Source organism: Pleurodeles waltl, chromosome 5 (assembly GCF_031143425.1).
Source record: "Pleurodeles waltl isolate 20211129_DDA chromosome 5, aPleWal1.hap1.20221129, whole genome shotgun sequence".
Classification (NCBI taxonomy): domain Eukaryota; kingdom Metazoa; phylum Chordata; class Amphibia; order Caudata; family Salamandridae; genus Pleurodeles; species Pleurodeles waltl.
The window spans coordinates 40,190,476-40,214,425 of record NC_090444.1 but is presented as its reverse complement, the minus strand read 5'-3'; the positions used below and the strand labels follow the sequence as shown (position 1 = coordinate 40,214,425).

The window sequence follows — 23,950 nt, the reverse complement described above, 5'->3', positions numbered from 1 at the left end:
TTCTGCTCCCCTGGGGCCTGGGCAGCCCAGTCCCAGGAAGGCAGAACAAAGGTTTTCCTCTGAGAGAGGGTGTCACACCCTCTCCCTTTGGAAATAGGCGTGAGGGGCCTGAGAGGAGTAGCCTCTCCTGGCCTCTGGAAATGCTTTGATGGGCACAGATGATGCCCTCCTTGCATAAGCCAGACTACACCGGTTCAGGGATCCCTCCAGCCCTGCTCTGGCGTGAAACAGGACAAAGGAAAGGCAAGTGGCCACTCCCCAGACCAGCACCTCCCAAGGGGAGGTGCCCAGAACTCCTCCAGTGTGTCCCAGACCTCTGCATATTGGATGCAGAGGTGGGAGAGCACAATGGACACCTCTGAGTAGCCAGTGCCAGCAGGTGACGTCAGAGACCCCTCCTGATAGGTGCTTACCTTTCTCTGTAGCCAATCCTCCTCTGAGGGCTATTTAGGGTCTCTCCTGTGGGTATCTCACCAGATAACAAATGCAAGATCTCACCAGAGTTCCTTTGCACTTCCCTCTTTGACTTCTGCCAAGAATCGACTGCTGACTGCTCCAGGACGCCTGCAAAACTGCAACAAAGTAGCAAGAAGACTACCAGCAACATTGTAGCGCCTCATCCTGCCGGCTTTCTTGGCTATTTCCTGGTGGTGCATGTTCTGAGGGCTGTGTGCCTTCACCCTGCACTGGAAGCCAAGAGGAAATCTCCCATGGGTCGACGGAATCTTCCCCCTGCCAACGCAGGCACCAAAGTTCTGCATCACCGGTCCTCTGGGTCCCCTCTCATCCTGACGAGCGTGGTCCCTGGAACACAGGAGCTGGATCCAAGTGTTTCCAACAGTCCAGTGGCCCTTCTGTCCAAATTTGGTGGAGGAAAGTCCTTTCCTCCCCACGCCAGACAGTAATCCTGTGTACTGCATGAACTGCAGCTGCTAGGGCTTCTGTGCACTTTTGCAAGACTTCCTTTGTGCACAGCCTAGCCTAGGTCACCAGCACTCCGTCCTGCATTGCCCAACTCGCTGAGATGGACTCCGACTTCGTGGGACCCTCTTTTGTTGTGCTGAGTTGACCATTGTGCTCAGATATTCTGAATGCCTGTTCAGGTGCTTCTGTGGGTGCTGCCTGGTTCTAAGTGGGCTCTCCATGTTGCTGAGCGCCCCCTCTGTCTCCTTCTCCAAGGGGCGACCTCCTGGTCCTTTCTGGGCCTTGGCAGCACCCAAAACCTTCAACTGCGACTCTTACAGCTAACAAGGCTTGTTTGCCGTCTTTCTGCGTGGAAACAACTCTGCATCCTCCAGCACACGATGGGACATCTTCTGACCAAAGGAGAAGTTCCTGGCCCCTTCCGCTGTTGCAGAATCTTCAGCTTCTTCCACCCAGAGGCTGCCCTTTTGCACCTTCATCCGGGGTTTAGTGGGCTCCTGCCCCCCCTGGACACTTGCGTGACTCTTGGACTTGGTCCCCTTCCTTTGCAGGTCCTCAGGTCCAGGCTACTCCTCCCCAGCCCTTCACACCTATTTCCAAAGGGAGAGGGTGTAAAACCCTCTCTCAGAGGAAATCCTTTGTTCTTCCTTCCTGGGACCAGGCAGCCCAGGCCCCAGGGGGGCAGAAACCTGTCTGAGGGGTTGGCAGCCGCTGCAGCTGCAGTGGAGACTCCGGAAAGGCAGTTTGGAAGTACCCGGGTTCTGTGCTAGAGACCCGGGGATGCATGGAATTGTCCCCCCAATACCAGAATGGTATGGAGGTGACAATTCCACGATCCTAGACATGTTACATGGCCATGTTCGGAGTTACCATTGTGAAGCTACATAGTGACCTAGATGTAGTGCACACGTGTAATGGTGTCCCCGCTCTCACAAAGTCCGGGGAATTTGCCCTGAACAATGTGGGGGCACCTTGGTTAGTGCCAGGGTGCCCACACACTAAGTAACTTGGCACCTAACCTTCACCAAGTGAGGGTTAGACATATAGGTGACTTATAAGTTACTTATGTGCAGTGAAAAATGGCTGTGAAATAATGTGGACATTATTTCAATCAGGCTGCAGTGGCAGGTCTGTGTAAGATTTCTCTGAGCTCCCTATGGGTGGAAAAAGAAATGCTGTAGCCCATAGGGATCTCCTGGAACCCCAAAACCCTGGGTACCTAGGTACCATATACAAGGGAATCTTAAGGGTGTTCCAGTGTTCCAATGAGAATTGGTAAAATTAGCCAGTAGCCTGCAGTGACAATTTTAAAGGAGAGAGAGCATAAACACTGAGGTTCTGGTTAGCAGAGCCTCAGTGAGACAGTTAGTCATAAGACAGGGAACACATATAGGCCACAAACTTATGAGCACTGGGCCCTGGCTAGCAGGATCCCAGTGACACATATCAAACACACTGACAACATAGGGTTTCCACTATGAGCACTGGGCCCTGGCTAGCAGGATCTCAGTGAGACAGTAAAAGCACCCTGACATATACTCTCAAACAGGCCAAAAGTGGGGGTAACAAGGCTAGAAAAAGGCTACCTTCCTACAAGGCCCTTCTGGTGCTTGCATGACTGTGCTCCAGGGAAGCATCATAATGTTCTGCCTTCATAATGGAGTAGTAGGGAGGAAACATATGTTTATTTCTCCTCGTTGTTCCTCTTTCTACATTTGCTTAATTTTGCAGAAAAAGCTTCAGATGATTGTGTTGGTGCAGGAATGTGTACCTTCTTGCACAAAAGAAATCCTGCCTACAATGCAGGCACCCTGATACCACAGTGCAACAGTGTCTGCATTGGCGCAAGCCAGCACGCTGTATGCCAATACGAGGAGAGGACAGGAATGGACCATATAATGCTAAACATGGCACATTGCTGCCCTCTCCCTTACAGGTAGCACAGCAAGGCGTCTTGCTGCATTGCGTTGGGTGAAAGTTTGACAAATCTGGACCTGAGTGTCACATTAATGAGTTGCACTCTGTAGACTGATAGCTTTCTGTTTCGGACAAATAGGCTGATGCAAAATAAAAGTCTCTAAAATGAATTTGTCATTCTTGTAACAGTAGATCTGCATCTTTCTAAGACCCTCTCATTTAAATACCATACTCACTAGCTAAGCTAAATCACTAGTTACCTGGATGCCACAAATGCAGAAAAGCTATCTCTTTTTTAGGCCTAGTGGTTTGTAGCAAATCTTCCATCTTTTACATGCACTCATGTCAGGCAATGCAATGTAATCCAAGCTGCTAAGGCTAAATGGCCTATCCCTCCCTTGACATGGGCCTGTCACCACACATTACCACACAGTGACTCTCACTTCCAGACAAACGAAATGCCCGTCATTTGCCCTTCAAATCGTCAAAGACCCTGGCATAAGATGTCAAAACAATCCATATTTTATTTGGCAAAGGGATTTTCATGAGATGTTAACTCATAAATAGTAAGTTATTATATTGTGAGGCATAGCAGCGTAAATGAAATATTGTACAGTTGGTACATTTTTTGTCTGGGCCATTATCATAAAAGTACCATACATATATTTATTTGTGTTGTATCCAGTGCGTCTAAGAGGAAAATTTGATATTTCTAGTGGATGCCTTTAGGCATAATCCATTGTGAAACAAAGATTACAGTGAGTAGTGTGGTAAAACGTATCTTTAATTGTGAACTGCCAAAGCTATGACTTCTCAACCAATATATTTGACAAAATGCATCTTTAACCATATTTCTTTCAATATGGACCGCAATTTCCCCATCAAAATTGTGCTTTTTTCTGGGTTTCTCACCTCCATGACTAGAGACTGGTGAAATAAGACTCATTCCTCTTTATAGATTCCTGTGGCAGGACATGTACAGTGTCTTCAGAAGGGCAACCTTAGAGACACAAGCCAAAGGCAACCAATCACAGCTGCATACCAAGGAAGCAGTACGGGGCTCTGAGTTACCACATTACAGCTGCACACTAGGGAAGCAGTACAGGGCTCTGAGTTACCCCATTACACCTGCGTACCAAGAAAATGTAGTACTGGGCTCTGAGTTACCACATTACAGTTACACACTAGGGAAGCAGTATAGGGCTCTGAGTTACCACATTACACCTGCGTACCAAGAAAATGTAGTACTGGGCTCTGAGTTACCACATTACAGTTACACACTAGGGAAGCAGTACAGGGCTCTGAGTTACCACATTACACCTGCGTACCAAGAAAATGTAGTACTGGGCTCTGAGTTACCACATTACAGCTGTATACCAGGGAAGCAGTACAGGGCTCTGAGATACCCCATTACACCTGCGTACCAAGAAAATGTAGTACTGGGCTCTGAGTTACCACATTACAGCTGTATACCAGGGAAGCAGTATGGGGCTCTGAGTTACCACATTACAGCTGCACACTAGGGAAGCAGTACGGGTTTCTGAGTTACCACATTACAGCTGTATACCAGGGAAGCAGTACGGGGCTCTGAGTTACCACATTACAGCTGTATACCAGGGGAGCACTATGGGGCTCTGAGTTACCACATTACAGCTTTATACCAGGGAAGCAGTACGGGAGTCTGAGTTACCACATTACAGCTATATACCAGGGAAGCAGTATGGGGCCCTGAATTACCACATTACAGCTTTATACCAGGGAAGCAGTACAGGGCTCTGAGTTGCCACATTACAGCTGCATACCGGGGAAGCAAAGAGGAGCTCTGAGTTACCACACTACAGCTGCACACCAGGGAAGCAGTACGGGGCTCTGAGTTACCACATTATAGCTGTATACCAGGGGAGCAGTATGGGGCTCCGAGTTACCACATTACAGCTTTATACCAGGAAAGCAGTACGGGGCTCTGAGTTACCACATTACAGCTGTATACCAGGGAAGCAGTACAGGAGTCTGAAGTAACACATTATAGCTGCACACTAGGGAAGCAGTACGGGGGTCTGAGTTACCACATTACAGCTGTATACCAGGGGAGCAGTGCAGGAGTCTGAGGTACCACATTACAGCTGCACACTAGGGAAGCAGTACGAGGCTCTGAGTTACCACATTACAGCTTTATACCACAGAAGCAGTAAAGGAGTCTGAGGTACCACATTACAGCTGTATACCAGGGGAGCAGTACAGGAGTTTGAGGTACCACATTACAGCTGCACACTAGGGAAGCAGTACGGGGCTCTGAGTTACCACATTACAGCTGTATACGAGGGAAGCAGTACGGAGCTCTGAGTTACCATTACAGCTGTATACCAGGGAAGTAGTACGGGGCTCTGAGTTACCACATTACAGCTGTATACCAGGGAAGCAGTACGGGGCTCTGAGTTGCCACATTACAGCTGCATACCGGGAAAGCAAAGAGGAGCTCTGAGTTACCACACTACAGCTGCACACCAGGGAAGCAGTACGGGGCTCTGAGTTACCACATTATAGCTGTATACCAGGGGAGCAGTATGGGGCTCCGAGTTACCACATTACAGCTTTATACCAGGAAAGCAGTACGGGGCTCTGAGTTACCACATTACAGCTGTATACCAGGGAAGCAGTACAGGAGTCTGAAGTAACACATTATAGCTGCACACTAGGGAAGCAGTACGGGGGTCTGAGTTACCACATTACAGCTGTATACCAGGGGAGCAGTGCAGGAGTCTGAGGTACCACATTACAGCTGCACACTAGGGAAGCAGTACGAGGCTCTGAGTTACCACATTACAGCTTTATACCACAGAAGCAGTACAGGAGTCTGAGGTACCACATTACAGCTGTATACCAGGGGAGCAGTACAGGAGTTTGAGGTACCACATTACAGCTGCACACTAGGGAAGCAGTACGGGGCTCTGAGTTACCACATTACAGCTGTATACGAGGGAAGCAGTACGGAGCTCTGAGTTACCATTACAGCTGTATACCAGGGAAGTAGTACGGGGCTCTGAGTTACCACATTACAGCTGTATACCAGGGAAGCAGTACGGGGCTCTGAGTTGCCACATTACAGCTGCATACCGGGAAAGCAAAGAGGGGCTCTGAGTTACCTCATAGTTGCATACCAGGTGAAACAAGGTGGGGCTCTAAGTTGCCACATTACAGCTTGATACCAGGTGAATCATTACAGATCTCTGAGTTACTACATTAGAGCTGCATACCAGGGAAGCGGTACAGAGCTCTGAGCTACCATATTACAGCCCATATCAGGGAAGCATTATGAGGCTCTGAGTTACCACATTAGAGCTGCATACTAGGGAAGCAGTATGGGGCTGTGAGTTACCACATTAGAGCTGCATACCAGGGAAGCAGTACAGTGCTCTGAGCTATGACTTTACAGCTGCATACAAGGGAAAGATACAGGGCTCTGAGTTACTACATTACAGCTGAATACCAGGGAAGTGGCACAGGGCTCAGAGTTACCACATTACAGCTGCATAGCAGGGAACCAGTATATGGCTCTCAGTTACCTCATTACACCTGCATAGCAGAAAAGTAGTACAAGGTTCTGAGTTACCTCATTATAGCTGCATACCTGGGAAGCAGTAGGGGGCTCTGAGTTACCACATTATAGCTGCACACCAGGGAAGAAGTGCATGGCTCTGAGCTACATCATTACAGCTGTATACCAGGGAAGCAGCACAGGGCTCTGAGTTACCACATTATAGCTGCACACCAGGGAAGAAGTGCATGGCTCTGAGCTACATCACTACAGCTGTATACCAGGGAAGCAGCACAGGCCTCTGAGTTACCACATTGTAGTTGTGTAGCAGAGAAGCACTGCAGGGCTCTGAGTTACCACAGTAGAACTGTATACCTGGGAAGCAGTAAAGGATTCTAAATTACCACATTCCTGTAGAGTGGCAGGCAGATATGTGTGTATATATATATAACCATATTATAGCATGTCTGCAACCAATAACATGGTGAAACACCTTCCAATACTTGTTGTTATGTTACTGTAGCTTTATCCTAATTGTCTTGCAGACAAATGAAAGAAGGCTCAATGGAGAAGATGAACGGAACCTCAGTAACTGAGTTCCTGCTGGTGGGACTAACTGTGGACCCCAACATACAGATGATTCTCTTTATGATGTTTGTGGTGGTTTATATAACCACGCTCAGTGGAAACATCATCCTGATCACAGCTTGTACCAGTGACCCATGTCTGCATACTGCTATGTACTTCTTCCTGACCAACCTGTCGCTGATAGATCTCTTCTACTCATCCACACTTGTGCCTAAAATGCTGATGCAGCTGAATGGGAGGAAGACATTACAATTCTCTGCATGTGCAGCTCAGATGTACATCTTTTTGCTCTTAGCATGTACAGAATGTTTGCTTCTAGCTGTCATGGCATATGATCGCTTTGTAGCCACCTCTCTTGCCTTGCGTTATAACCTTATCATGTGCAAGCCTGTTTGTATTACACTGGTGATGTGTTGCTGGTTAAGTGGCAGCCTGTTGGCAGTTTTAGAAACATTTTTTACTCTACAGGTGTCCTTCTGTGACAACAATGTCATTGACCATTTCTTTTGTGAACCCAGTGCTCTTGTGAAGATAGCATGTGCAGACAGCTTAATTGCAGAAATAGTGATTTTTTCTGTTGGGGGTCTTGTTCTGTTGGTTCCAATATTTATCTGTCTCTTCTCCTACTCCAGTATCATCATTACCATTGTGGGAATACGCTCTGTTAAAGGTCGACACAAAGCATTCTCCACTTGCATCTCACATATGGTTGTCATCAGCTTGACAGGTGGACCAGCCCTCTTCATGTACATGAAACCAGTGTCTAAAAGACAAGAAAATCAGGAAAAAATTGTCTCATTGTTTTACACAGTAATCCCCCCAGCTCTAAATCCAGTCATCTACAGTCTGAGAAACAAGGATGTGAAAAAGGCTCTGCAGAAACTAACACTAATTAATAGTTTTCAGTAATTATAACCTATACAGATTCAATATGTGTGATCACAAGGCTACACCTACATATGATCCTTATGTTGGATTGGTGGTATTGCAATATGGGATAGTTAAATAATCAAAAGGGATTTCAAAAACATTTGAGGTTGATCCAGCACTCTCAGCCTGAATGTGAACGTTTCATACTTTATTGGGGCTGCTGCACTGATTCCACTTCCTTTGGATTCAGTCTTTCTACCACAAACAGAGAAAATAGTCCAGGAATGACCCTTGTGCATTGGGGGGTATACCCCCTGGTGATAATATTTCTTAAGCCAGAGTCCTGATTTGGAGACCTGTCTTTAGACACAATAGAGACATCATCTAGACATAATACAGACAAAAGTGGGTCCACTATGCATCCATTTCAATATTTCTTTCCCTAGGGAAGACTCTGTCATGAGGGTGAAGATGAACAGGTAAATTCAAGGCTGTGGTCTATCTTCATAGCATTACCATCATATACAACAACTGATAATAAACTCCATTTCAAGGCGGGGACTTTTTCAAAATAACCACAAGGTCATCTTTAAGGTCACATTCTTGAAATACAGAGCTATCTTCCGGAAAGGTGCCATTGCACTTGTTTGTGTAACTGAAATTAAAATGATTAAGCCATGCACATTCATTTTGCCACACCTTCTTACATGAAAATAAGAGTTCTTCTGTGGAGGTGCACATTTTATTTTATGTGCCTGCTTAAGAGAAGGTTCAGTAATCTATTGCATGCTTCTTGACCTTTTTATATCTGTTGACTCTACTTAATCATTACTGGAACTTGGAGGGAAGGAAACACCCACTGTGCCACTACAGACTAAGTATTTCAGATGATGTGAACCACAAAACAATGCATAAAATATGAAACAGAAACAAGTATTCATCAAACACAACCACAAATGATGAAACATTTTATAGAATTCACAAACAAATATTAAAAATCAAAATGTTAATTTTAATTGGGAGGCTATACATCTTCCATTCTAGGTTCTGTTTCATGTACCTACACTACACCCATGAATCAATCTGAGGATAAAAGCTAATCCTAAATCTAATTAAGAGTTTGGCAGATAGGCAAATCCATCACAAACATGACGGATATCCCGCTCACCATATTACTATCTCCACAGGACATAATGACATCATCATATGGCAGGTGGGATAGCAGTCACATGTGTGATGGAGTAACCCCATCCACCAAACTCTAAATCAAGGTCAGATGTACGACCGTCAGATTTTGTGACTCGCAAATTGTGAATTTTAGCGAGTTGCAAATTGCAAATCGCAAAATCTGATGTACATCAGTGTGTGAGACACTGTTTGCGATTCTCAAATGGGTCTCACAGGACCTGCCTCATTAACATTCATGAGACAGGTCATAATTTGTGACCCATTGGGAATGGCCGGCACTCACAGGGATGGTTGCTTGCCGGGGTCAGCAGTCCACCACGTCTGTGACTACTTTTTAAATAGAGCTGTTTTTTTGTTTTTCTTTTTTTTACATGCTTCCCGTTTTTCTAAAGAAAACCGGATGCATTTCAAACAAAAAAAACAAAAAAAATTGTTTTCATTTTTTAAGAGTAGGCAGTGGTCCATGGAACCAATGTCTGCTCTGAAAAAATGTTGGCAACCCCATTCAGAAAGGGGTAGGGGATCCTTATGGGTGCCTTCCCTTTTGTGAATGGCTTACCACCAATTTGAAATTGGTGGTAATCTTTGAATGTTTTGCAATTGCATTCTGACTGCAAACAGTCATACAAACCCGTGCAATTCAATATTGGGAAGGGATGCCCTAAACAAGCCCCTTCCTAATACTGAATAGTAAAAGAAGAATGTGATCTGGTAACAAGTTACAGATTCGCATTTTGTCTTTCTATATGACAAAAATAGTTTTACGGGTCTTAAATCTGGCCCCAGGTCCTTCATTTGTAACCTACAACTTTAGATTCCCTCATCTTTAGAGAAAGCTTTAAAATGTTCAGTTTTACAATTTGCTCCTTTAATTATTTACACTTTAATTATCTGTTAATATTATTTCATTTTCTATGTAGCATTGGACCTCCTGAGTACGTTTCCGGGACCCTCAAGGCTTCCTGGACCTCAAGTTAAAAACCACTGCTCTACTGGAAAGCACTATGGGGACTGAAGTCCCTCAAACATTGACTGGACCTAACCTTACTGGAACCTTTCAAAGGCTATGGTTCCTGGTGCACTTGTACACATCTCTGCTGCATTCTCCAAGAGGCTGTTCATATTAACACTTACAGACATTGGACCTCATTACGAGTTTGGCAGATTGGAAGACCTGTCCGCTGAACTTCTGACGGGGAGGTTTCTGCCTCACTGGTGACCTCCTGCTAGACATATTTTAACTTTCCAGCTGGGCTGATGCGTAGAAACCAAGGTTTCCACCCATCAGCTCAGTGGGAAAGTGGTGGCAGCATTGCCGCTGGCTCGTAATTAAACCGGCAGCAATACTGCTTCCCGCAGGGGGCACCAGCATCCTTGCAATGTGCACTGTCTGCTCAGCAGACAGTGTGCATTAAGAGGGTGCTGGGCAGGGGGATCCCTGCACTGCCATGCCAAGGGCATGGGCAGTGCAGCCCCCCCGAGTCTCCCTGCACCTTTTCTCCAGCAGTCTTTTCATGGCAGTCATGCATCTGGGAATCACTCAGCATTCTATTGGTTGGAAAGCCCCCCTTCCTGATGCCCAGGAGCTGAGAATAAATATGTGACAGGTACATTGCCTCCCAGATTTGCTGACGGAAACTACAAGAGGAAGAAGGACTACCCTGATGGAATCTGGATCTGCACCCTTGGCCTGCACTTCTGCGTGAACTGTGTCTGCTGTACAATCTGGCACTACAGCCCTGGGAACAGTGCCTTGTTTCAAGAAGGTCTCAGGAGAGGACTCCCTGCAGCTACAGGTTAACAAAGCTTCATGTGCATCATCTCCAGCAAGAGTCGCCTGCCTGGAGTGCATCCAGTGGACTTTTAAGGATTTGGCCTGGTGTATTGTGGGAATTGTGGTTCACGTTTCCAAAGACCAGCCAGGTGATTCCAGACCTTTGGATTTGCGTTTTAGACCCTCTGTACCTGCAAGTAGGACTTCAGGAAACAGCTCCTGAAGTTTGGAGAATTTTGGTAAAGTTGGCGCTTTGTGTTTCTAAGTACTAGGAAGTTTTTAGTCTTTATAAAATTCACAGCTCCAGTTCCAAGGACCAACCAGGTTTTTGACCTTTTGTACCTGCAAGGAGGACTTCACGAAACACGTCCTGAAGTTTGGAGGCATTTGGTAAAGTTGCCACTTTGAGTTTCTAAGCACTAGAAAGTGTTAATTCTTTAAAAATTCAGATCCTTGGTTCGGTGCACTGAGGTTTTGTCATTTTGGTGTCTATTTACTCATAAAAAATAACCTATTTTTATAAATTGGTGTAGGATTTTATTGTGTGTTGTTTCTCATTTATTTACTGTTATTTTTGTTTGGAATGCTTTATACTTTTGTCTCCTAAGTTATGCTGGCCTGCTTGGTTACTGCTACCAAGGGTTGAACAAGAGGCTAATTTACTGAAGCCTCGTTGCCAGTGGTAGGTTCATACTTACCACTACCAAAAATCCACTTTCCAAAAAGGGTTAAAAAAAAGTTTTGCACAAGTATCTATACATACACTTCCTCTAACATTCCCTTCTAAGTGGAATGACTATCTGCAGTCAGGCCATGTGTGAAGTGGAGTCAGGCATACACCATGCTATCCAGTACCAGGTTTTGGCTAGAAACATATGACCAGACCACAAGCATGTTTTTAAACATGGTATGAGTATATAACTATTTCTAACACCACCTTCAATTATAATGTACAGTTTTTAGGTGGGCCAGGGTACACACATACATATTCCCTACTATGTATCGGATCTAAGCACATGTTCACATGTTCAACTACGCACATATATTATACCAATCCTTCATTCCACCACATTTCATCAACATCATCATACACTCAACATTTCAAACATTGGTATTGCATTGAACTTACCTGCTCCTCTGGTGCACCACAGAGCTGTTCATACAGGGGTAGAACCTCCTCCAGAAACTTGCTCTGCTCATCTGCTGAGAAGGCAGGGGACCTATCACCTGTAAGACATGGCATGATTGCTCCCAAAGGCAGTACTCAGCAGCTCAGGTCATGGAGGTCTTGCTGGCAGCAGTGTCAGGGGTCAAGTGAGGCATGACGTATGAGATGGAGGTCACGTCTACCACATACAGGACCATCACCACTGGCGGACATCCAAATTGATCCAAGTCAGCCAAAAGCAGCAATGTGTTCCAATGGCAATGCCCACCATGGTTGTGACCGCCTACTGCCATGATGACATCCGCCAGAAGTTAGGTCACTACCTGATGACTAGTAGAGTAAGTCAGGCAGCTGCCATTTTAAGGCTCATATATGTACATTAAGGTTATGAAAGGTGTATCATTGACTAAGTATCGTATTTATGATAATGTGGGAACTGCTGGCTTTATGCAAACATGTAGCAATTTGTATGTAATATATAGAGGATGTGCAAATGATCTATCCTGAGTTATGTGCATGAAACAGTATTGTCAGCAGAGTAATGATGACCTGAACATAGCATAGGTGTTACAAATATGTTTCACATGTTAAGTACATTGATGTCATTTTTACTATCAGTGACATGTTTCTCTATTTAAAGAACGTGCTATGGGTTAGGGGATCTGATTCCAGTATTTTGCCAAATGTTGCCTAGGTATGCGCGAATACAACTTTTTCACTGTTTCATGTGCATAATGTAGTCTTATCTGTGAAGTTGGTGTGATCATACTTAGGACGTATCGATTGAGTCATACACATATATGCTGGTGTTGTCCCAAATAGTTACCTGGTATGAGAAGAGCAAGACAACCTCCAGCGTACCGTCCACTAGCAGACCTGCACACAATGGAGGAGCGACATGTCATCCAAATATACCGTCTGGATGGGCAGCCAATAATGGATCTCTGTCGTCAGTTGGGGCCAGATCTGATGCCTGTCATTTGTAACTCCTATTCCATACCTCCCATTGTCCAAGTCATGTTAGTGCTCCTTTCAAGATACAGTGGCACTAACTGCAGGGATGTCTCAGCCCATGTTCAGTCTGGTTTTGAAAGCTGTACTCTCTGCATTGTTGAAACACCTGGATAGCTACATCAGATTTCCCCATTGTGATGATTTAGCCCATGTAAAGGCTGATTTTTACTCTTTGGGACACATTCCACATGTGGTTGGAGCCTTAGATGGCACCCATGCAGCCTTGGTTCTCCCACGTGCCAATGAACAGGTATATAGGAACAGGAAAAACTTCCACTCGATCAACGTCCATGATTCTTTTATCATGCAGAACAGAAAATCCCACTGCTAACAACACGACTATTCACAGAGAGGGCCTGGCTGGTTGGTAAGTGATGTATGTCATGTGTATGTGTACCTTTTATCTGCTACCAGATATGTGGATGTGCAAGGTTATTGTTTGGATTGTTGTAACTATACCTTCTAGGGTGCTCTGGTTACCCAAACCGTCCTTGGTTGTTGACACCAGTGAGGTACCCAACCACGCCAGGTGAAGTCTGCTCCAATGAGGCCCAGTGGAAGGACAAGGCGTGTCGTGGAGCTGGCTTTTGGGCTCCTGAAGGCAGGATTTTGCAGCATTGATAAATATGGAGGAGCCCTCCTCTACTCACCCAACGAGGTTTGTAAAATTATTCTTGCTTTCTGCTTGCTCCCCAACCTTGTCCAGAGACATCAGATGCCATTCATACCAGATGAGAGGAAGCAAGTAGATCCTGTAGGTTGAAATGCAGATTTGCCAAATGAGGATGAGCACGATGCTGGAGACATCAGGGCTGATCTTATCAATCAGTACTTCAACTGACTCAAGGCATGTGATGTGATGTAATAAAAGTGGTTCAATGGTGTATTGGTGAGGTTAGGAATGCCAGATAAGTTTCTTACTATGACCCTCAGATGGGTCATAATGGCTTCAAAGCCCATGGCTCAGATATGCATGCAGATTGCTACTTGAAGTTGTGTGCAACACTGTTATATACATAGTGTTATGTTTTCACAATCTACAATCAAAGTCACATTTGTACATATGTTTTGGCAGTGTAATGTACATGTACCAATGTGGCCTATACCTTATGTTTGTAGATTGACTGGCTCATCTTTAATTGGCAATATCAGACAGTGTCACAGGCAGATGAGACTGGCAGACGGACACGTGAAGTGAACATGGATTAAACCAGGTATTTCTGGCATGAGAGTTGTGGTGAGTGAGTTCTATGCCCAGACTGCGAGGACAGTGGGATGGTAGTGTCCTTTTCCACACTAAAGACCTGCTTGGTATTGGAGGTAGGGCCAATGATGCCATGTGTGTGTTCATGTGTCTCTGACACATGTCATAATGTGGTATTCAGACCCTCTAACGTCATAATGATTGGTGTTGTATGTGAACAAACTTGTGCACACCTATCGGTGTGTTTCCACTTTGCAGACCAATGTGCATGTGTCTGCAGACTAACATAGATGAGCGGCAAGCCTACAGATACCTGACCATGGTAACTAGAAGGTTCCATGACTGGGGACATTAGTACTGATCTGTATAAAATACCTCCTTTTTGCACTGGTCACCCCCAAACATTGTGGACACATACTGAAGGTTACTGACTCTTGACTGGGAACTGCTTACCAATCCCATGGCCAGTGCTCTGTGTAAAGTGGTTATGCAATTTGGGCTAATTATAATTGGCAGTATCAACCTACCTATAAGTCCCTAGTATATGGTATGACACGTAGGTTTAGGGAGCCCAGTATAGGTGGTGCACCCATGGGTGCACTGCTGAGGTGCCCAGTCTCATTTTACAGGCAGGCTTGCCTTGCTGGCTGCTTTTAAACGAAGGTTATTTGCAAAATTTGACTTTGGAATCAAAAGAACTTCCAAAGTCTTAAACTACCTTATTTTTTACATGTAATTCAACTCTAAGGTGTTCCCTTTGTGCCCCTAGGGTTGGGTGCCATGTAACTATAAGCAGGGACCTTATAAACATTGGTTCATAAGCCCTGGTGAGGTAAAACAGCCAAATGCATTTTTTCCCTCACTGTAGTGATTGGCCTCCATAGGCTAAAATAGGGAGACTTTAGTCCCCATAAGAGATATCCTGAGTTTGGTATCAAATTAATTGTTATAATAAATCCCACACCTTGACATTGTTGGATTTAATACAGTCAATACTAGTGCTGGTAAAAAGTTGTAAAACTCTACCTGAAAGTTGCCCACTTCAGCTCTGTAATGCTGCTCTCTGATTGCCCAGCCTCTGCTAGCCTGGCCAGGCAGCCTTGATGAGGTGCGAAGTGCCTGGGCTGAACACAAAGAATGTGCCTGGGGGAGAAGATCTGCCTCAGCAGATGCTGAAACAGGATGGGGGAGAGCAGCCAAACCGGTCTTCAAAGGAAGAGAAGGACATTTGGAGCAGCTCAGGACCTCCTCCAATTCCTGCAACCCCAGACAAGTAGGAGCCCTCTTGATTAGATTGGTAGAGGGCAGGAGAGGGGTGTGTTTAGGATTTTTTTGCCACACCTGTGGGTGGGCTCAGCCAGACCAAACCTCCAAAAACCACTGTCAACCAAGCTGGATTTTAGAAGAATGTTGCTCCCTGGGATTTATTTTTTCCACACTTCCCAGGAAGCGGTCATCAAAGGGGGAAGGATACTGCCTGTGATCTCAGACCTCAGATTCCTACCAGGAACATTATTAGAAGAAGAAGGACTTCCCTGCTAGACCCCCGGCCTGCACCTGGACACTGTTGCACACTTGGACTTCACCACAAGAAGGACTTTGCCTGGCTTTAACTGGTTCCAGAAGGGACTCCCTGCTTGCTACAGGTGGAAAATATCTAACCAGAGTCCCCTGCATCAAATCCTGAAGAAACTGACCAGCTGGTCATATTTGAGTCTAAGGCAGGTGCATTCTGGGATTTTGAGTCCTAACCCTCAAGGAGCAACTCAGAGCTTCTAGAACCTTGGGGTGAGCTGTGGACTCCTAGAGGACCTTCAAAGACCTTCTGGAAGAAGATCCAGAAGTTTGGAGAATATTGCAGAACTTTTGGAAAAAGCTCCATAAAGGAACCGACCCGCTGTCGAGAGTCAACCTGACTTACGTCTACCGCGGCCCTGCTTGACTTGCAGGTTCATACCACTAAAAAGCTCCGGAGCCCCAGACTTCCAGGATTTCACCGGGGGTTCCTGGGAAGGCAATCCGGCGACATCAACTCGAAATCGGCTTGCTGTGGAGGGTTGTCTGACATCAGAGAGGAAAAGCTAAAAAAAAGTGACTAACTCTGAAGGTAAAAAGTTGATGGGGACTTCCTGTGCAGCGTAACCGAAGGACGGCTCCAGGGACGTCAGATCAAGATTCAGCTTTCTGTCCCAAAAAAATGGTCTGAGTCCAAATGTAGAAATCCTCACTTCTGTGATGTGTATCCAAAGAGGGCTCCAGGGAGGTCGGATTGGATTTGTGACTTCGTCCTGCTGATTTTTTTTTCAAGAAAACAACCATGTCAGAAGGTAAACTTTTGACCTAGGTCTTCCAGCTTGCTGTAGCCGAGCAGACCTCCATCTTGGTCAGCTTGAAACTTTGACTTTGCCCCAGTCGAGGTCCGATCAGATGACCAGACTGGCGTTTTTTTTTTCTTTGTACTAGAAAACATTAAGGCCCTCACTACAACCCTGGCAGTCGGTGATAAAGTGGTGGTAATACTGCCAACAGGCCGGCGGTAACCAAAATCAAATTATGACCAACGTGGAAACTGCTCAGACAGACAGCCACTTTAACGTACCGACCACCACGGCAGTATCAACAAGCACCACAGCGGTAACCGCCAACAGCCAGGCAGAAGACAATGTACAGCCCACACTATTACGACCGGCCTATCTGCCACCTTTTCCAGGGAGGTATCAACAACATCAAAAGCATGGCAGAAACACTGCACAGAAGTCAAAGAACTCACCTGTGGAGACTCGGGGAACAACCACAACGCCATGGAGCCCGAGCTACTCGTCTACCTTCTGCTGCATTATGAACATCAGTGCCGGCAAAGACGACCACAGTGAGTACTGCCGCTTAGCACACAAGGGAGGGGGGAGGCAAAAGAGTGACACACACGCAACACACACCCCCACCCCCAACACCAACACCATACACACAACTAGAGCACAAACATTACATATTCAACCTGTACCCCTCAGGAATATTGCAAGGACAAAATGATTTGAAGAAAGTGTGTGTAATACGATAAAATAACATGAATAAGTGCATCAAAATACAAACGTATAGACATACTTACAAATTAGGGACACTGGCCAGTCCTCTTTGTGGGACACAGGTCCACAACACATAGGCCAAGGCCCCACCTCCCTCCTGCAACAACACGGAAAGAACACTGCAGGAGCATCAGGTCAAAAATACACAGGCACCTCAGGGGATGGGAAATGGGGGGCACCTCAGCCAGAAGATGGTGCAACACCACTGGTCCTGGAGGGGGCAACATGCCCTGTGCGCTGTCCTGGGGAGTGCAAGGCCACAGTCTCTCAAGTGGGTGATTTGCCCACATGCTCTGGAGGGGGCAACATGCCCTGTTTGTTGTCCTGGAGAGTACAAGGCCACAGTCTCTCAAGTGGGAGATTTGCACACTTGCTCTGGAGGGGGAAACATGCCCTGTGCGCTGTAATGTGCAGTGCAAAGCCGCAGTCTGTCAAGTGGGTGGTTTGCCCACTTCTTGGTCCTGGGGAGTGCAAGGCCACAGTCTCTCTAGAGGATGGCTTCTCAACTGGTTCCGGAGGGGGCATTGTGCCCGGTGTTTTTCATCCTGGGAAGGATGGGGTGAGTGGATGGCTTCTCCACTGGTTCTGGAGGAGGCCTTGTGCCAGTGTGCTTCATCCTGGGAAGGATGGGTGAGTGGATGGCTTCTCCAGTGGTTCTGGAGGGGGCCTTATGCCCAGTGTGCTTTATCCTGGGAAGAATGGGGTGAGTGGATGGCTTCTTCCACTGGTTCTGGAGGGGGCCTTGTGCCCTGTGATGCAGATTTTAGGGAGTGCAAGTTCACAGTCTCTCATCTGGGTGTCACACTCACAGGATTTGCAGGGGCCTGGATGCACAACAGCCCTGGAGGCAGGACTACACACTGTCCGTCGGCAGTGACGGCTGCTCAGTAGTGGCAGTGGTGGGGCTGGGGGCGGTGCTGGCAGTGGTGAGGGGAGGCCCCAGCCCATCCCCTGCAACCTCGGACGGCTGCCCACTGGGGCTGCTGCTGCTGGCAGTGGTGCTGGTGGCAGTGCTGGCAGTGGTGGTGGGAGGCTCCAGCCAATCCCCTGCAGCCTCAGGCGGCTGCCCACTGGGGCTGCTGCTGCTGGCAGTGGTGCTGGTGGCAGTGCTGGCAGTGGTGGTGGGAGGCTCCAGCCAATCCCCTGCAGCCTCAGGCGGCTGCCCACTGGGGCTGCTGCTGCTGGCAGTGGTGCTGGTGGTGGTGCTGGCAGTGGTGGGGGGGAGGCTCAAGTCCATCCCCTGCAGCTTTGGATGGCTGCCCACTGGGGCTGATGCTGCTGGCAGTGGTGCAGGTGGCAGTGCTGGTGGCAGTGGTGGCGGTGCTGGCGGCAATGCTGGTGGTGGTGCTGGCAGTGGTGTGGGGAGGCTCCAGGGCATCCCCTACAGCCTCGGACAGCTGCCCACTGGGGCTGCTGCTGCTGGCAGTGGTGCTGGTGGCGGTGCTGGCAGTGGTGGGGGAAGGCTCCAGCTCATCCCCTGCAGCTTCAGATGGCTGCCCACTGGGGTTGCTGCTGCTGATAGTAGTGCTGGTGGCAGTGCTGGTGACCGTGCTGGTGGCGTTGCTGGCTGTGATGGGGGGAGGCTCCAGCCCTTTCCTTGCAGCCTCGGACGGCTGAACCACCATGGTTGGTGGTGGGGGCTCCGAATGAGTGCCAGCACCAGGCCTCCTGTTCTCCTGCCTGCTGGTGCAGGCCCCTTGCCCTTCCTGTCAGCAGCCGAGGATTGCCCCTTACCCTTCCCTCCTGCAGCTGGTGGTGCATCCTTGCCCTTCCTAGACGCTGCTGGTAGTGCCTTCATGCCCTTCCCTGTTGCAGCTGGCAGTGCCTCCTTCCCTTTCCCTGGGGCAGCTGGTGGTGCCTCCTTGCCCTTCCCTGTCACAGCTGGTGGTGCCTCCTTGCCCTTCCTTGATGCACCTGGTGCAAGCACCCTTTCAGTGTTGCTGCCTGGTGCCCAGAATCCTCTCCCACCTGCAGTAGCTGTCAACACTGCTGTGGCTGTGGACTGGGTGGCTGAGGTGCTCGTCTGGGTTCTGACCACCCTGGCCCGACATGAAGGATGGGGAGGAAGTGGTAGGGAAGAGGTCAACGGTGGAGAGGAAATGCTTCTTAGGGATACAGAGCAGGAAGAGGGTGAAGGTTTGGCAGTGGAGAAAGATGAAGTGGTTGTAGGAGGTTGTAGGTGGGCTGGATGCTGTTGTGAGGTGGATGGCTGTTGGGTATCTGACTGCTTGCGTTTGTATACTTTGGGAGGAGGGGGCACAGACACAGTGGGAGAGGACACAGGGGACATGTGCATAGATGTGGGGGTGGTGACTGCCACGGAGGGGTGTGTAGTTATAGATGTGATGATGGTAGTGGATGAGGATGTAGTGCATGCAGGTGTGAGTGTAGATGCTACTGGGAGGGAGATGGATGACGGTGAGGAGGGGGACACACTGGAGGCAGTGGATGTTGGTATGTCTGCATCTGGATGGTGCTTGTGTGAGTGCCTGTGGGATGATGTGTGGTGCTTTTGTTTGCCTGAACCACACCTGTGTGTTGTCCTGGGTGCATGCTGGTCAGCCCATGAACTTGGGATCGGTTGGGGTTGAGGGGAATGGGACTGGGAAGAGGAAGTTGGAGGGGAGAGGCTAGAAACAGGGACAATAGCTGCCATCAGGGAAGAGGCCAGAGCCTGGATTGATCTCTGTAGGGCCGCCATGCCAGTGTGAATGCCCTCCAGGCATGCATGTGTTTGTTGCAAATGGGCTACCAGCCCCTGGATGGCATTCACAATGGTTGACAGCCCAACAGAGATGGTTTGTAGGAGGTCAATAGCCTCCTCACTCAGGGCAGCAGGGCTAACTGGGGTAGGGACTGAGGTGCCTGGGGTGAAGGAGATGCCCACCCGCCTGGGTGAGCGGGCATGGGAAACAGGCTGAGGGGCTGCTGTGAGGGCAGTGCTGGTGTGGTGGTGGCGGCTGTACTTGTAGTTGGGGTGGGAACAGAAGTGTCTGCCACCACCAGGGAGCTTCCATTGGAGGAGGTATCACTGTCAGAACTGTCCACTCCAGTCTCCGCCGTGGTGCTCCCCTCACCCTCCATCCCACTGGTGCCCACACCCTCAGTGGATTCAGCCTCCTGGGCCCTATGGGATGCAGCTCTCCCCATCGCTGGTTCCTCTGCTCCTCTGCCAGATGTTGCTAATGCACATAAGGACAGGGTGACAAATCAAAAAGGGGGGCAGAGACAAAGGATACCCTTGGTCAATGGCGGCAACAACACCACCATTGGGGTACACGACACACACACACAGGAAACAACCCTACACACTAGGCAATGCACTAACAGTCACAATGCTAGTTACCAGCCCATGGACAGGGCTACCTAACACAAATTGTAGCATACCTGAGACCTACAGACCCCTACCCAGTAGTGGAGGCATACTACCTTGGTTGGAGGAGGTTTACATCAGACCGTGCCCAACATGAGCCCTACCCTGCACAGTCCGGCCTGGCCTAGGGGCACCCACAGGCCCTCATCCCCCACACGGATTCCACCCCACCACGTGCAAGTAGTATATTGGGGCACTGTACTCATCCCCTTGTGGCTGCCGTGATGCCCCCAAGCGCCCATCCAGCTACGGATAGGCCACTGCCAGTCTGTGGGCCATCAGGGGCTCAGGGTTCGACGGGCACCCCTTCCTCATTGGGAGGCCATCCCCAGCTGGGCCTCTGCCGTCTTCTGTGCCCAGCGTCTCAGGTCCTCCCACTGTTTCCTACAGTGGGTGCTCCGCCTGCCGTAGACCCCCAGGGTCCACACATCCTTGGTGATGGCATGCCATATACCGTTTTTTTGATGGGTGCTGACCTGCAGAAAAGTACACATGTGAAAAGGTATCAGTCAGACCATCCTGCCTGTTACACTCATGGCCCACCATAGCCCGCACATCCCCTTATGCACAGACATTGCCCACCATACATGCAGCACGCTCCTCAGGGCCCTTCCACCAACTCCACCCCACACAAGGCCCTCACACGCAGCACTCCATGCATTCATGCCCCATGCATCGTGCTCACAGTTTACTTACCTGTTGGTCTGGAGGCCCTTACAGCAGTCCTACTGGGGTAGGACCCCAACCACCAGTCTCTCCAACTCCGCAGCGGTGAAGGCAGGGGCCCTTTCCCCAGTGACACAAGCCATGGTCGGTTCCAGACACAGGTCACAGCATCACTTTCAGTGTAGGTCCTCTCCTGTTGAAGGTCAGGTAGCAAGTGAGTCAACAGATAGAAAATGGCGGTCACGTCCGTGGCGGTGGTACTGTCACCACCGGAGTACATCACAATTGGCCTCTGTAACCCATAGGGCCCAATGGTATACAATGAGGAGTTGCACGGTGATTCTCGACCACCTCCTGCGACGGGGCACAATGTCAGAGGAATTACCTAATGTTGGAAAATGGGTTATTGGTAGGGCAGGTAGGTACCTACACCTAGCAACAAGCCACTAACCTCCACATAGGTACAGTTAGGTCTCAGTAAATTAATCCCAGCTCAACCCTTGGTAGCTTGGCAACGAGCGTCAAGGCTTAACTTAGGAGACAAAGTGTAAAGCATTCAAATATCACAAAACAGTAATTAAATAAAACACAGGAAACAGTTTAAAAATCCAAAACCAATTTATAAAAATAGTTTATATTTTTATCTTTAAAATGACACAAAAACGATTAAAATCGGTTCAGGGGAACCGGAGATATGAATTTTTAAAGAATTATTACTTTTCTAGCGCTTAGAAACAAAAAGCGCCAATCGGGTCATCTGGTTGCACCTCGACCGGGGCAAAGTCAAACTTTCAGGCCGACCGCGATGGAGCCCTGCTCGGCTACAGGTCGCGGGAGGCCTCGGTTAAAAAGTTACCTTCTGACTTAGTCTTTATTTTGAAGTTTTTCTTCACCGGGACGAACCTGCCAGTTGAATCCTACCTCCTGGAGCCCTTGTCCGGATACGCGATGTGGGTTTCCTCGGTGGAGAATTTTACCTTCGGACTTAGTCGTTTTTTCGAGATGAAAATCCTTCGACCGGGGTAAACCTCGATCTTGATCCGACGTCCATGGAGCCCTTCTCGGATACGATGGCTGGGAGGTCCCGGTCAACTTTTTACGTTCGGACTTAGTCTCTTTTTTGGATGTTTTTCTTTACCGGGACGAACCACAAAGTCAGGCCGGGTCGTGGTTGAGGCAAGCCGGCTAGAATTTCCGCGGCGGGTCGGTCCCTCTCTGGAGCTTTTTTCCAAAAATTCTCAAATCTTTTCCAAACTTCTGGGGCTTCACCCAGATGTTCTTTTAAGGTTCTTTTGGGGTCCACAGCTCACCCCAAGGGTCCAGAAGTTCTGTGATGGTCCTTGGGGGGTGCGGACTTCAACTCCCAGAATGCACCTGGCGCAAACTCCTTTTTGGCCACTGGACAGTGGTCAGCTGGTCGCTTTCTTCAGGAGTTGGTGCAGGGGACTCTGGTTAGCAATTTTTCACCTGTAGCAAAAAGGGAGTCCCTCCTTGAACCAGTTGAAGCCAGGCAAAGTCCTTCTTGTGGTGAAGCCCAAGTGTGCAGCTGGTGCAGTCCTTCTGAGTGCAGGTTCCAGGTGCAGGCCAGGGGTCCAGCAGGGCAGTCCTTCTTCTTCTTTAGTTCCTTTCTTGTTGAATTCTGGAGGGGATCTGAGGCGTGGGTGCAGGTCTGCCAGTTTTATCCTTGCTCCTGGGTGAAAAGCAGGGGGGCCCTGGTTCTCCAATCAGGGACAGGGTCGTCCCCCTGTGATGACCACTTCCTGGGAAGTGTGGCAAAAATCCATCCCAGAAGGCAACAGTCTCTAAAAATCCAACATGGATGAATCTGATTTTTGGAGGTTACATCTGGCTGAGCCCACCCACTGGTGTGGCTAAAAATCATAAACACACCCCTCTCCTGCCCTCTCCTAATCTAATCAAGGGGGCACCTAATTGTCTGGGGTTGCAGGATGTGGGGGTGTTGCTGGGTGCTGCAAATGTCCTTCTCTGCCTTTGAAGACCAGTTTGGCAGCCCTCCCCCTTCCTGCCTCACCATCTGCTGAGGGGAGATTCTCTCCCCCAAGCACATTCCTTTGTGTGAAGCCTGGCCACTTCACACCTCATCAAGGCAGCCTGGCAGAAGCTGCTGCAGGCTGGCCAATCAGAGCACAGCAGCAAAAACAATGCAGAGCTGAAATTGGCAACTTTTTAGGTAAAGTCTAAACTTTTTACCTGAACTAGTTATATTAAATCCAACAACTGGAAGTTGTAGGATTTATTACAACAATTAATTTGATACCAAATTCTTGGTATGCAACATTTAAGGAGACTTTAAAATTTAAAATAAAGTCTGCCCATTCTAGCCTATGAAGGCCATTTACTTCAATGAGGGAAAAACGAATTTGGCTGTTTTTACCTCACCAGGGCTTATAAATCTATTTTTATAAAGTCCCTGCTTATAGTTACATGGCACCCAGCCCTAGGGGCACATAGGGCACACCTTAGGGGTGACTTATATGTAAAAATAAGGTAGTTTAAGACTTTGGAAGTACCTTTAATTCCAAAGTCGAATTTGCATATAACTTTAATTTAAAAGCAGCCAGCAAGGCAGGCTTGCTTTTAAAATGACACTGGGCACCTCAGCAATGCACCTAGGTGTGCACCACC

General features: G+C 48.2%; 1 protein-coding gene across 1 annotated transcript in view; it reads left to right on the top strand.

The window, feature by feature from the left end:
• LOC138296966 (olfactory receptor 2D2-like) overlaps window positions 1-7,873 on the top strand; it is a 95,438-nt gene extending 87,565 nt beyond the window's left edge. Inside the window, exon 3 of the mRNA XM_069236482.1 lies at window positions 6,922-7,873. Within this exon, the coding sequence (XP_069092583.1) occupies window positions 6,922-7,873 (952 nt within the window). The remainder of the gene's footprint in view (window positions 1-6,921) is intronic.
• Window positions 7,874-23,950: the final 16,077 nt, after the last annotated feature.